The sequence below is a fragment of the Nilaparvata lugens genome, chromosome 12 (assembly GCF_014356525.2).
Source record: "Nilaparvata lugens isolate BPH chromosome 12, ASM1435652v1, whole genome shotgun sequence".
Taxonomy (NCBI): Eukaryota; Metazoa; Arthropoda; class Insecta; order Hemiptera; family Delphacidae; genus Nilaparvata; species Nilaparvata lugens.
The window spans coordinates 15819298-15832475 of record NC_052515.1 but is presented as its reverse complement, the minus strand read 5'-3'; the positions used below and the strand labels follow the sequence as shown (position 1 = coordinate 15832475).

At 35.3% G+C, this 13178-nt stretch overlaps 1 protein-coding gene across 2 annotated transcripts in view; it reads left to right on the top strand.

Annotated features, from left to right (window-relative positions):
• LOC111056143 (UHRF1-binding protein 1-like) overlaps nt 1-13178 on the top strand; it is a 101694-nt gene that overhangs the window by 18214 nt on the left and 70302 nt on the right. The window contains exons 5-11 of one of the 2 annotated variants that reach the window (XM_039438928.1): nt 1720-1886; nt 3169-3328; nt 4453-4694; nt 5611-5791; nt 7481-7510; nt 9893-9985; nt 12123-12319. In XM_039438928.1, the coding sequence (XP_039294862.1) occupies nt 1720-1886; nt 3169-3328; nt 4453-4694; nt 5611-5791; nt 7481-7510; nt 9893-9985; nt 12123-12319 (1070 nt within the window). The remainder of the gene's footprint in view (nt 1-1719; nt 1887-3168; nt 3329-4452; nt 4695-5610; nt 5792-7480; nt 7511-9892; nt 9986-12122; nt 12320-13178) is intronic. The other variant, XM_039438929.1, reaches the window with a different exon arrangement.

Sequence of the window (13178 nt, the reverse complement as noted above, 5' to 3'; positions counted from 1 at the left end):
TGAGGCAAACCGTAGGAGGTCATTTTGGAGACATCAGTAAGTCCGTCGATTGTTAAAGACTGGGTTCTATCTCTCAAGTAGCTCTTTATGAGTTCTAGAAATATTCCCCTAAAGCCATATCTTTCGAGTTTATTGTAAAGAAAACTATGTGGTATAGTATCAAAGGCTTTTTTATTATCCAGGAAAACTGCTATAGATTTGTAATTGGAATTCAAGTTTTGTGAAACAGTATTAGAAAATTCAATTAACGCATCTTCGGTACTTTTCGCAGTCTGGAATCCAAATTGATTCTTATCTATTATTTTATGCTTGTTCAAATACACAACTAATCTCTTCTTTATAATTTTCTCCATGATTTTTGCTAGATTACTAATAAGGCTGATTGGTCTGTAGTTACTTGGGTCCAAGGGATCTCCTTGCTTGAATAAAGGTTTTATCTTGGCCGTTTTGAAATGTTTAGGGAAGTAGCCTTGTTCAAAGCATTTGTTGAAAATCACGGAAAGCGGCTGTGAAATAGTGTGGCTTATATGTTTGAGTACTGTGTTATTGAGATTATCCAAGCCTGGGTGCAGTTATTTTTCAGCTCTTTTATTGTCGCTTGAACTTCATTGAAGTTTGTCGGTCTCATAAAGAAGGAATTCGGTAGAGGAGTTTCAATTACATCGTTGTTGAAATTGAAATTTGGAGAGCTTGTGGGATCATTGTTTATAGTTCTAGCCTGTCTCTCCCCAACATTGGTGAAAAAGTCATTCAACCTCTTGGCATCAACTCCAACTTTACAACACTCTTTCTTCCCCTCCCCGATAGCCTCATTAATACACCTCCAAAGCTTTGAACTATTGGTGTTACATTGTTCTATTTTATCCCTATAATAGTTATCCTTCGCCTCACTTATGAGCCTATTCAATGTATTACGATAAACTCTGTATGTATTTATCGAATCAGCATCTGCAGGGCCTTTTCTTATTTTATCATGCATTTATCCCGTATAATAATTGATCTTATTATTCCGTCCGTAATCCAAGGTTTTAAGGGACGCTTTCGGCGAGGAATATACTTCTCAGTTTTACTTGAATCCATAAAACCATTTATACGATCCACAAAATGTCAACTAGGGTATCTATAGTTTCATCATTTCAAAAATAGTATTCCAATTTTCTTTTTCCGATTTTTCAGCAATTAGTTTGTAGTTGTATGCAATTTTAACGTTATTTGTAGGCCTGTTTCTATGTTTCTATATTAGTATTCAATCAATTTTGCGATATATAATTAACACTTTTTATGATTAATATTCTGTTCATTCAATTTATTGTGAAATTCCTTGTTAAATTCAATAATTTTATCTGATTAATTTTGACAAACTGTGTTATGAACCTAATCTTGTTCACTATTTGTACATTGTTCAAATCACTTTATATTGTAAATTCTCTTGTACTCTACTGGTTTTTTTTACTATTCAAATTACTGATCTTGCAAAATCTGCTTATTGTAGTTATTATATTTATTGGACTTATCGTAGTTCTGTTAATAAGTATAATTGAATCGTTTAAATATTAAAACAGTTTATATTGTAAGATAAGAAACTTTCATCATTGGTTTGTATTACTATTACCGTATTACTGTGGTAATTGAAAGTAATGTAGCTGGGGTACTTTATAACCTTCTTTACGATTTGAGCTGTGTAAAAATGTAGAGGTATTTGTATTGTGACTTTTGCAGATTGCTTTGTAATTGGATGTAGGCTTCTGCTTATATTGGACGATCTGCTTTGGGTGCTCACCGACTCGCAATTGAAAGCCGCTTTACATTTCATTGACTCACTGTCCGGCTTGATTCAGAAAGACACTGAAATCACTCGTAAAAAGAAGGCTGCTAGAAAATTAGAGGTGAGTGCTCAAGAAATGCTATTCAGATTATGTTGTTTGTAAAATTGAAACATTTTGAAGATTGTAGTTCTTTTGTTGAAATACATCTAAACATACATTGTACATTGTTAGTGCTATTAGCGAGTTGTAGGCACTTTCTATCATAGTTGGTAGGAACATTCAAATTGTGAAGCATTGATGTTATTCATAAGGAATTCTGACACTTTAAATTTCCAGCATTGGCTGACAGTACGCTACTACCATTAATTCTGGCTAGTCGTCAACGATATTTTTGAAATTGAAATTTATTCACAACACTGACATGTTTTACAAATATTTTTATAATGCAATTTTTATATAGAAAATCATGATGGAATAAAAGAACTTTAGTAGCTTAACAGCTGTGGTTGAAGTTCTACACTATTGTTATTGTACATAATAATATGAACGAGACAGTCACTCAATTTTGATAACTAAAAAAAAAGAATAGAGCTAAGTTTACACCAAAGTTATTAACAAAATGTTAATAACTTGGTCATTAAAGATTCTATTAGATTGAATGGAACTTGACAAACACATATGTTCATCATGTGTGTGATAAGTTATGTTCAATCCTATAGAATCTACAAGTATTAAGTTATTAACATTTTATAGCAGATTAAGTGGGGTTTCACACCAAAGCTGGGCCGAGCCGAGCCGAGCGGAATCTGCGTGCGCGCAAACTATGCAGGATTTAGTCGGGAGCATTCAAATCAACGCCGGGCCGAGCCGAGAGGATTTGTGTAGTCGGCTTGACGCCCAACTCGAGCGTTTTCGGCCAAGCGGATTCTGCCTTCTTTCAGTTTAGTTCGATCTTCCCACATAGTGAGTTCTCACTACAAGGCTAGAAAGCCTACTGAGTGAATCGGCTTCAGTGCAAACGCAGGCAGATTCCGCTCGGCCGATCCGCCTCCGGACGATTCCGCTCTGCTCGGCCCGGACCGGCCCAGCTTTGGTGTGAAATGGGCCTAAGTCTTTCTCAATTTTACACAAATAGAAATAAAGCACTATTAAAAAAATAAAACCTAAAAAAATAAACAAAATATATAATTCCTCGAAGTACCTAACCATCTGTAGGCTACAGTAAATTATTACAATTATTATTCCAATTCATTCTGTTGATTGTAAAGGAAATTGATTTTCAAACTACATATAAATTGTTGCTTAATGGAATGTATTTATCTGTTTTGTACAGCGTTTACCAGAGTACAGACCACAGATTATGAATTGTCATTTATTGAAATGTTTATATTTGTTTTGTTAGAGTTTGCCAGAGTACAGAGCTCAGATGTCGCAGCAGGCACGGATGGACAGCAACGAACAAAACAAGATGCGAATGGTGTTTGCTATGTACGACTTCATCGAAACGTCCTACCACTTCTGCACACAACGAATAGACTTGCATTTCAGCGAGGATCCTGGTGGTCAGTAACTTATTGCTACATAAATATTATTGGCTTCTTTTTCTAAACATTTTCATTAAGTTTTAGATTGTCTGTCTGTAGCGAAGCAACGAGGCGTTCCGAGCTCTAGCAATCTCAAGAGGATACAGATGTCCTTTTATACATAAATGGTTATCTAGATAATATATATTATATCCATGATCAAATACATAAATATCTATATCCTGACCGTTGACCACTCTCTGTGTGCACACACCCTTATGAACAGTTTCCTATACAATACTGTAGAAAAGCAATCTGACAAAAATAAAATAGACAATATAATTAATTGTTAGTAACTAAGTTACTAATAAATCATTCGAAAATGAAATAAACGACTATCTACAAATCTGACAGATAATTTTTTTCTGTTCATAGTGTCAAAAATGTAAGTAGATGCTACTATGAGTGTTGTTTACAAACACTTTAAAAAGTTATGTTAGATGGTTTCGATTTTTTTTAGCTACCTATACAATGTACTCATTTATTTAATGATTGTATTATTATTAGTATCTTTGAATGTGAAAAACTTGAAAAAAGTTTTGTGATATCGATGTGCGGTTTTCGCCATTCATTTTCTCTTGAAATTCTGTATCGAAATCATGTATCATATGACCACTTTGAAAAAAAATGAAGTTGGATTCAAAATGACAGTTCCAAGATGGCCAACCGAAATTATGAACCGACAGAAAAGTAGTTTTTTTCAATTCGAATAGGATCCCCAATGAAACCTTCTGTCAAATTATGCTAGTAAAAGAAATATTAATCTGTTTCCACAAACAAACCCACAAACAGACTTGTTTAGTCTTTGGTGGGCAATTACTATTTCACTATCAGGGTATTGGTATGCTGCACATTCACCGTAATAATACATTTCTGTATAATATTAATATAATTGATAATAACAATAGTATTCGGTAATAGTAATAATGGTGTTATCAAAGTAATGGGGATAATTCCCACTGTTATATATTGCTTTATTTAATTAATTTGAATAGTTGTAGCGTTGCTATACCCTGTTTATGTGTTAAATTCTATAATAGTTTTATTATTCTATGGAAATAGAATTCTGTATATTTAAATTGATTGATGTGTTTTGGTGGCAGTTGGCAGATCATGCCACCCAAACCTGCAACCGGGTGGCAGTTTACAGCTGACAGTGAGCAACCTGCAGGCGGACTATTACCCTTACCACCTGGCAGCGGCCGACAGAGGGCACTGGGCGCGCTACAGGGAGAGTGGAGACGCCGTGCCCGCTCAGTGGCTCAAGCAGGCGCATGCCGCATTCCGCACCTCTCTCCTCCACATGGTGTCCGATGCTGGCCAGTATCAACCAACTGGTGGACAGGTGAGATCATATTCCGTCTCTTCCTCCTCCTCCTCCTCTCCTCCTCCTCCTCCTCCTCTTTCCTTCCCCTTCCTTTACTCCACTTTATTCTCCTTCTTCTTTTCCATCCTCTCATTCTTCTTCTCTTCTTTTTTCTTTCCTTCCTTCTCCCCCTTCTAATCATTTTTCTTCTTTCACTCTTTCTTTTTCTTCCTCTTCCTCTTCCTCTTTTTCTTCTTCTTCCTCTTCCTCTTCCTCATCCTTATCCTCATCCTCCTTCCTTCTTCCTTTTTCTTCTCGGACCACTAACCTTATCACCACCCTAATATTTTTCATTAGCTAATCAAATCTGGATCGCGTATTTGTTGGAGTCGACAGTCGGCCATCATTGTTTTTCAAGCTCATTATTGTTGCAACTTTGGTCTATTGTTTTTACATTAGTCTCTAATGGGACATCAATTCAATACGACTGCATTACAATTCATGGTTACGAGTGCTACCGCGCACTCTCGTGCCTCGTTTCTATTACCATAGATTTGACGCAGCGTCATGACTGGTGGTCGAATGCCGGGAACTTGTAGTAATGTAAACGTTCTAAAACATAATACGTCGGCACTCACTCGGCAAAGAATGAGCCAGACTAAAATGGCTTCGGATTTGACAGTTGCTTTTTATTTCAGCAGAGAGCTCGGCAACTGATTACTCACATCTTTTTCTCAAAGTCCAACTTCCTTAAAAATTAATATAGGAGGATTTTGATTTCATATATTTGGATTCACCTCCCCCCAAACTCTTTGAAGCGCGTGGTCGATCTCCAATCAAATCAAGTGGTTGATTTGTAGGTAACTAACACTCAGATATGAATAGTAGTGCATCATGAGGAATTGGGATCTTGCTAGATTCAACTAAATAAATTCATTTTTTTACAATTTTGCAGGACTCACCCCAAGCACGAAGTGGCACCCCTTCACCCAGCAGTTTGAACCCGCTTAAGGCGTACATGTCGTCACAATTCTCCAAACTGATGACCAGCTGTGTCATACTGAGAGTAGAAGACTTCACACTCTACAGAGTTACCACCACCTCCAAAATGCATTCGCCAAGACCTTTTGTCAAAGGTAACATTCTATCATTTATTTTCCCATCTTTGGTAGTAACAACATGAATAACTACAGTAATATATGGTTCAGTCACGAGGAGAAGGTTGAAATCGCAGTACCTTAAGGGCAGTCGATCTTTCTCTCCTGACTGAAAGTCTCTTAAGTCTCCTGACTTGACCCATCAGATAGAATTATCGACAAGAAGTTATCATAGAAGATCAATAAGGATAATCATGAGTTATCATAAAAAATTAATAAGGATGATCATGAGTTATCATTTAAAATTAATAAGGATGATCAATAAGGATGATCATGAGATATCATAAAAATTAATAAGAACTACTCGAATTATCGACAAGAAGTCATCATAAAAGATCAATAATGATGATCATGAGCTATCATAAAAAATTAATAAGAACGACTAGGGCTTAGGAGTTTTTTCCTAACTTTAATGCGCGTAATATGTCCATTATTTTTTGAGAATCTATCGTAGATTATTCCGGATTTGGTGATTGATCATCTTAAATCAGAAACAAATTAATAAGGAATTCAATATCACATATAATTTATCAAACATCCTTTAAGAATGGAGAGGCGCCATGGATTTTTTATGCTCTATAACACCCTCAGGTGCACAAGCATTATATTTACTGAGTAACAAGAAGAATTATGATTGCTCCATGAAATGTTTAAAATAATAAGATGCTCCATTTGGATCAGCCTTGATAAAACCAATAATTATTATAAAATTAGCATTTTCAGCTAACAATAGTTTCCAATTCAGTATGTACTCAATAGAGATATCATTTGATAAAATTGATAAGTGTAGGTGTTTACTGTTGAAAAGAGAAAGTGTTATTATTATTTCCATTATGTCAATTTCCACAATTACACAGTTTTCTCAATTGATTCATTCTTGAGTAATACTCCAGGCAATCATAGCTTTATGATCTATGGTCCAATCCTATCCTGTGAGGATAAACCTATTAAAGTAACCTATTAATTCAATTCAATTCAGTTTATTTCAAAAAAAAAAAAAAACATAATACACGAATAAGAAATACAATAGACGACATATTTTGGAATCCCCCTACTAGACTCCATCTGTGTGGGGGGTCCACTTCATACATAATAAGCTTAATCTGCTCATATAAGTAAATAATAGAGAATACACTTATCTTGTAGATGTATTATTAATATTCTGGTTATAAAATAGATAATACATTGTGCTGATGTATATTTAAGAATGAGTATGTAGGAATATGTATGTAGGAATAAGTATACTTAATACATTGATTGATTAATAGAATAAATAAAGAAGAAAAAACAATATTTTATTGAAGACCGCAGTGGCAGGGATTCCAGAAATTCTCAGAAGAGAGAATGAAAAAAAGCATTAACCAGAAAGGCAAAACAGTCAAACCGGTTATATCAATGATAAAATAAATACCAATCAATTGTCCAATTAATCTCCATAATAACTTTTTCTACAGTGCTTACTAATCATACATTTATTAAATAAGACAAAAATAAGATGGATATAAAATTAGTATTTTCAACCAACTGAAAACCTTAAGCTGATTATTATTGTGAACATTGTATGATAGACCGAGAATATTTTGTCATTTTTGTAATCAAAGTTATATTTCAGTGTAAATTGTTTCGATTTTGAAATCTTATGCTGAGTACAATTTGATTCCTTTGAAGGCCAACACAAGAGGAGACCCAGTCTTCCAGGTAGAAACGCTGACTCCACAGATTTACACGTGAATGTAGTTCATGCATGTACCCTCACAAGTAGTCAACCCAAACAATGTGTAACTAGAACTCTACTCTATTAGATTCTACCTGTTTCTACAACTAGTGTCACTTATCTTACATTTGTCACAATTCTCCTCTTTCTTTTCCTTTATCCTCTTAGATTTCTCCAATTTATCTTTCCTTCGCTTTGAAATCTATGAATTCCGCCCCAAGGTCAGAATGGTTATGGCCACTCACAAAGTGAACGTTAGTGACGTCATCACTCGCGCTTGTATTGCTCTCATGTTTCATGGTTATGCACACCTTTACCTTCAAATGTCGTCCCTAAACAAATGCACGGAACACGTTTTAGTAGTATAACTCCAATTTTGACCAGTTTTCGTCCTATTTTTCGAAAACTTGAAACCTTCTAACACTAATAACTTGGAAAATCTCTCACTTAGCATAGGATACGTATTAGTACTGTTCTTATTCTCTCTCATCAAGATGTGCTAATTATCGAAAAGTTGATGGGGTGGTGGGTGGTGGTGACAATCAAGGGAATTCCCGGTAGATGAGGGGGTTGGACAATTCCCGGTTCAACAGACTGTCACAACTGGAAATTCCATTTATTCATGATTTCACAAATTCTTCACAGCTCACAAGTCGAAATAAATCAATGGCACACGACTATTCTGTTATGATTATTTTTGAATGATATAATCTCACAGACTCGGATCCAAAGGAGTTTGGGCTGACCGAATATGAATGGTCATAAAAAAGCATATCTTTATCGGATAGAGTAATAACGTTATTACTCTGACAGAGTGAGAGCACTACCTCCGTAAACAAAGCCGTAGTGCATTCGTGTGACGTCAGCACAGGTAGGGCTCCTAGACTAATAAAAATTCGTTGATTTCAGCTGATCTATATCAGCTAGTGTTTTATTGGTGTAGGAGCCCTACCTGTGCTGACGTCACACGAATGCACTACGGCTTTGTTTACGTAGGTAGTGGTGAGAGTGGGACAAATGTAACAAGCAGTGATGACGTCACGACGTACAGAATGTACGCGTGTGTAGGAGCCTTGATTCGCTACCATTTGGCCGCGGGGCGGAGTCCTTGTATGTTCCTTTTCTTTTCCTCATGCAATATTCTTCTCTCATATTACGTCATTACTCCTCATTTATTTTTCCTTCTCCTTTTGCTGTCTCAATTTTCCCTTTCACCTTCTCCTTCGCAACGTGTGGCATGTACCTATAGACGATGAAAGACTTGAGGTGTTTGCCTCATCCTTTTTCCCTCAAGAATGCCACCAGAATCAAATACCTCGGAAAAATTATGTTGCATGAAATATTTTACTAATGTAACTGACATTGACTTGTTTCCCTCTTTCAAAATAGACCCTACCCAAATCTATGGTGATGTTGTAGTACAATGACTGTATTATAGACCCTATCCCAATATCATGTTGATGTTTTAGTACTGTGTTATACTATGTTTCAATGTTATAAGTGTACCCCATTATGTTTTTATCCCTGATTAATGTTTTTGTTATAATGTTGTTTTATTTTATGTTTTTTTAGGGAATGAAATTGTGTATTGTGATGTTTGTATCTGGTTAAAGGTTGTAGTTGAATTTTTAAATTGATGTTTTAGCAAGGTTTCTGTTTTGATGTTTAGGTTTAGGTTTATAGGTGATATTTGTTGAGTTTTGTGTAGTTTGTTGATTGATGGGTCGTCCTAGATGAATGTTGTAAGTTCTCCAATTATTTTGATTATCTACTGAAAATAATGTATACTGTTTTTGATAGAAATAAAAACTTTTGAGAAAAACATCATAAGTAATTCAAACCGAAATTGATGAATTGACCAATGCACTGATTAGTTCTCATTGACCGAGCAAAGTGAGTTCTAAGATTCAAGTTGACGGTTTTGCATTGCTCTTAATGTTTTTATGGCCTAGAATGGTGCATGCCATTCATGTCGTACGATGTGTTCTACTGTGGTTTGTCCTATCACCACCATCCAACAGGAATATCAGACATGAGTAGGATCGGAACGCTGCATGACAGGTGTGACACCGGCTTTAGATGTAGATGTTATGTAATAAAAAACTGGATTGAAAAATTCCCCATCTTATCAAAAAAATTACCAATGTTTTTTTTATCAATATCAAAGTCTTTCTTAGTTACCTCTTTTTTGTGTGAAGCTCATAATAATTGGATGCTCAATTGAAGATTATATTGACATCTGGATGAAAATGATCATGTAAATTATAAAGCAGGAAACATAAAATAACATAGCTCACTCTTGAAATTCTTTGTTTTTTTTCCTACATAAAACTCTAGCTCATTATTGTTCATGTATGTTATTACAGGCGATCGGGAGCGTTATATGTTACCAACCGATCTGAAGACAATCCATGCTGAGTTCACCTACTATTATTACCCTGGTGATATACCATTTCCCCGTGAGTAATAACATCTTATAATATTAGGTAGATATAAATTGTATGAACTAATCACACATTAATTGACTAGAAGTATTTATTTCAAAATGTTTCATCCACGCAAGACATTATAACATAGGTAGTGCTGACCTACTAAAATGTTTACAGTAACCTTAATCTAACAAACTAACCAAACTGAGACTGAACAAAAATCTAATTTTGTTCACTTTATGTGCCACCAAGATTATAGTGGTTCTTCTCAGAACCCCTTAAATTGAAAGCTTGTGCAATATATATTGTTAATCATTGTTTTAGCTGAATTTGGTTGAGAAATAACACAAGGTTAACCGTTTTCTCTCCAAATAATTGCAATGATAAGTGTTTAAAAAAATGAAGTAGAATTATGGTCACTTGAGCAGGTGATAATTGAATAATAGTGAAACTCCAATTTTATATTGCGGTGCAATTCAATGAGGTGCTGTTGAGCAGTCTCTCATTGCTGAAGTATGTGAAATGATATGGTATTTTGCGATCAAATCTGTTTTAGCTAAGGTCTTGAGTTATTCATTCTCTTAACGCGACCTAACCAGCTCAAACATATAATATTTGATAGCATTACTTGAAGTTTTACTTTTAAACTTTAAAGTTAAGCCTTCAGAGAATTTTCTCAACGTGACCTAACCATCTTAAACATCTAATTTGACAGCATTCCTTGAACGTTTACTTACATTCCTTGAACTACAGATTCTCAAATCTTCAGAGAATTTAATAGTTCTTATTCATTTAGAATTTTGTTCAATAATTTATATTTCATTTCATCAACATCAATTTATTATCAAAACTGAATAATCCAAAAATAGATTGGGGAAGTAGATTCCCTAGAATTTCTAGTTCATTCTATCGTTAGATGTGATCTTTCCATCGTTTGGGTTGTACAGTGTCATTCTTGTAAGTTCATTGTTCTTCGTTCTCCCTATAATCTTTATTAGTGTACAGTACAAAACTGTAGCATACTTTGAAAATTCAAATATATCATTCCATTACATGTATTCCTTCACACCTGTATTTGGTACGAAAAAATGTATTATTTAACTACATTCCTTGAACTTTCGCCTTACACTTGTGTTGCGGTTCTTGTGTGAACTTTAATGGCATACCAAACTCCAAAAAACCTTTTAGACGGGGAAAGTAGAGACTTACTGGTGGCCAGTACACTTTACAGTCACTTTACATAAATTTCCATTAACTAACAATCTAACTTTCCATTATCTATCTAACTGGAAAATGACGTGATAGATAAATAAATATTCATTTATTTTATCTAGTTACTGGTGGCCATTACTTTTGACCACTTTACATCAATTTCCATCAACCAATCATCTATCTAACTGGAAAATGACGTAATAAATAAATACATATTTATTTATTTATTCTATCTAATTGGAAAGTGACGTAACGTCAAGCACTGTTCGACAATATAGTATATTTCGCACCTAGGGCCGAAAATATGCGTTTACCGGCTCGAAATCGGTTTTCAAGTCCGAGGACTAGAAAAGATTGAGAGCCGGTAACACATTTTTGCCCATGATGCAAACGCTATTTTTCTCCACACCAAAAAAATAAAATAATATGAGAATAATTGTTTATTAGGCACTTTTCGAAAGCCAAACTGAAAGCACAGCAAATCTCAGGTAATCAAAATATCAGGAAACTGTCCCAGTAGTTCCAAAATTATCCACCAGTTCCAATTATCTACCGGCGAATACTCCACATATCTTGGACAGATAGAGTCACAAATGCAGAGGTTCTCAGAAGAATGGGTAAACAACTGGCTATTGTGCGTGACATTAAAATAAGGAAGCTGACGGCACATTATGAGAGGACCTAAGTACGTGATTTCGCGCCTCATAATACAGGGTTAAAATGGTTAGTAAGCGTTCAGTGGGACGTGGAAGAATGTCTTGATTGAGAAACCTCAGGGAAGCATTCGACTGCACGTCAAAGGACCTCTTACGAGCAGCAGTCAACAAAGTTAGAATCGCCATGATGGTAGCCAACCTCCGTAATAGAGAAGATACCTGAAGAAGAAGAAGATTCACTCAATGTTACACAAAACACAATTCATCAAAAGTATTGAGGTTTATTGTTAATTTTGCAGTACCACCGCCAAAGTTCTATGTGCACATCAACCCAGTTCAGGTGTACTTCGATGTGCTGACCTTGCTGTGGCTGAACTGTTTCGTGCTGAACCTGTACCAGTCACTAATGGCGACCAGTGCGGCGGCCTCACTAGAAACGGCCAAAGACATTCCCACCATGTACATGGATGTCAGGCTCGAGGCTATATCACCACGCGTAAGTAACACATTGCACCTATATTAGATCAATCAAATCAAATTTTATTGCCTCAAAATAATACACAAAAAATACATTAGGGGTATTCACAATGTTATTTTAGCCAGCTTAAGTGCTATTTGATAACTCTGGATTGTGAACGCCCCATCTAAAACCAACTGCTATAAGCTAACTGCAATAGCATTCCAAGCGGATAATTTGTGTAAATCAAAGTTTATAAAATCACTTTTGCTATCAAATATGGCCGCCGTTTTAACAGAGTTTGCGGACTCAAACCTGCGCTATCTGCTATCTCGTCTGTTAATTTTTTTCTAAGGTACTACTATAGCATTGAGTTAACACAGACTTAGCAAATAGCAGGAGATAGCGAATAGCTCGACTTAGCCAGCTAACTCCAACATTGTGAATACCCCTATTGTATATTAGAAAAAATATCACTTAAAAGTACAAAAAACACCATGATTCAGGGCTGGTTCCGAGCTAGGGATTCAGGTAAGTTCTAGACTTTAAACAGCTGGAATCAGGAAATTGGCTTTCCGAAACGGGGCGTAGTCGCAGTAAAAGTACTAACAATATTTAAATTAAATTTTGAAAAACTAGAAAATTGAACCCAAAATAAAATAAAGAGTAAAGAGTGTAAAGTTTAAGCTATTTTGAATTATTTAGGAATGTTTCATTTCGTCAAGGAAAAACGTTTCCAATCATAGAAATGAGAAAATAAAGATTATCATAAAAACTACGACTACGCCCCGTTTCGGAAAACCAACTTTTTGGCTCCAGTTGTTTGAAGTCTAGAACTTAGCTAAATCTAGAGCTCGGAAGTTGGCCCTTTAATTTCTTGAATCAAATTCATCAATCG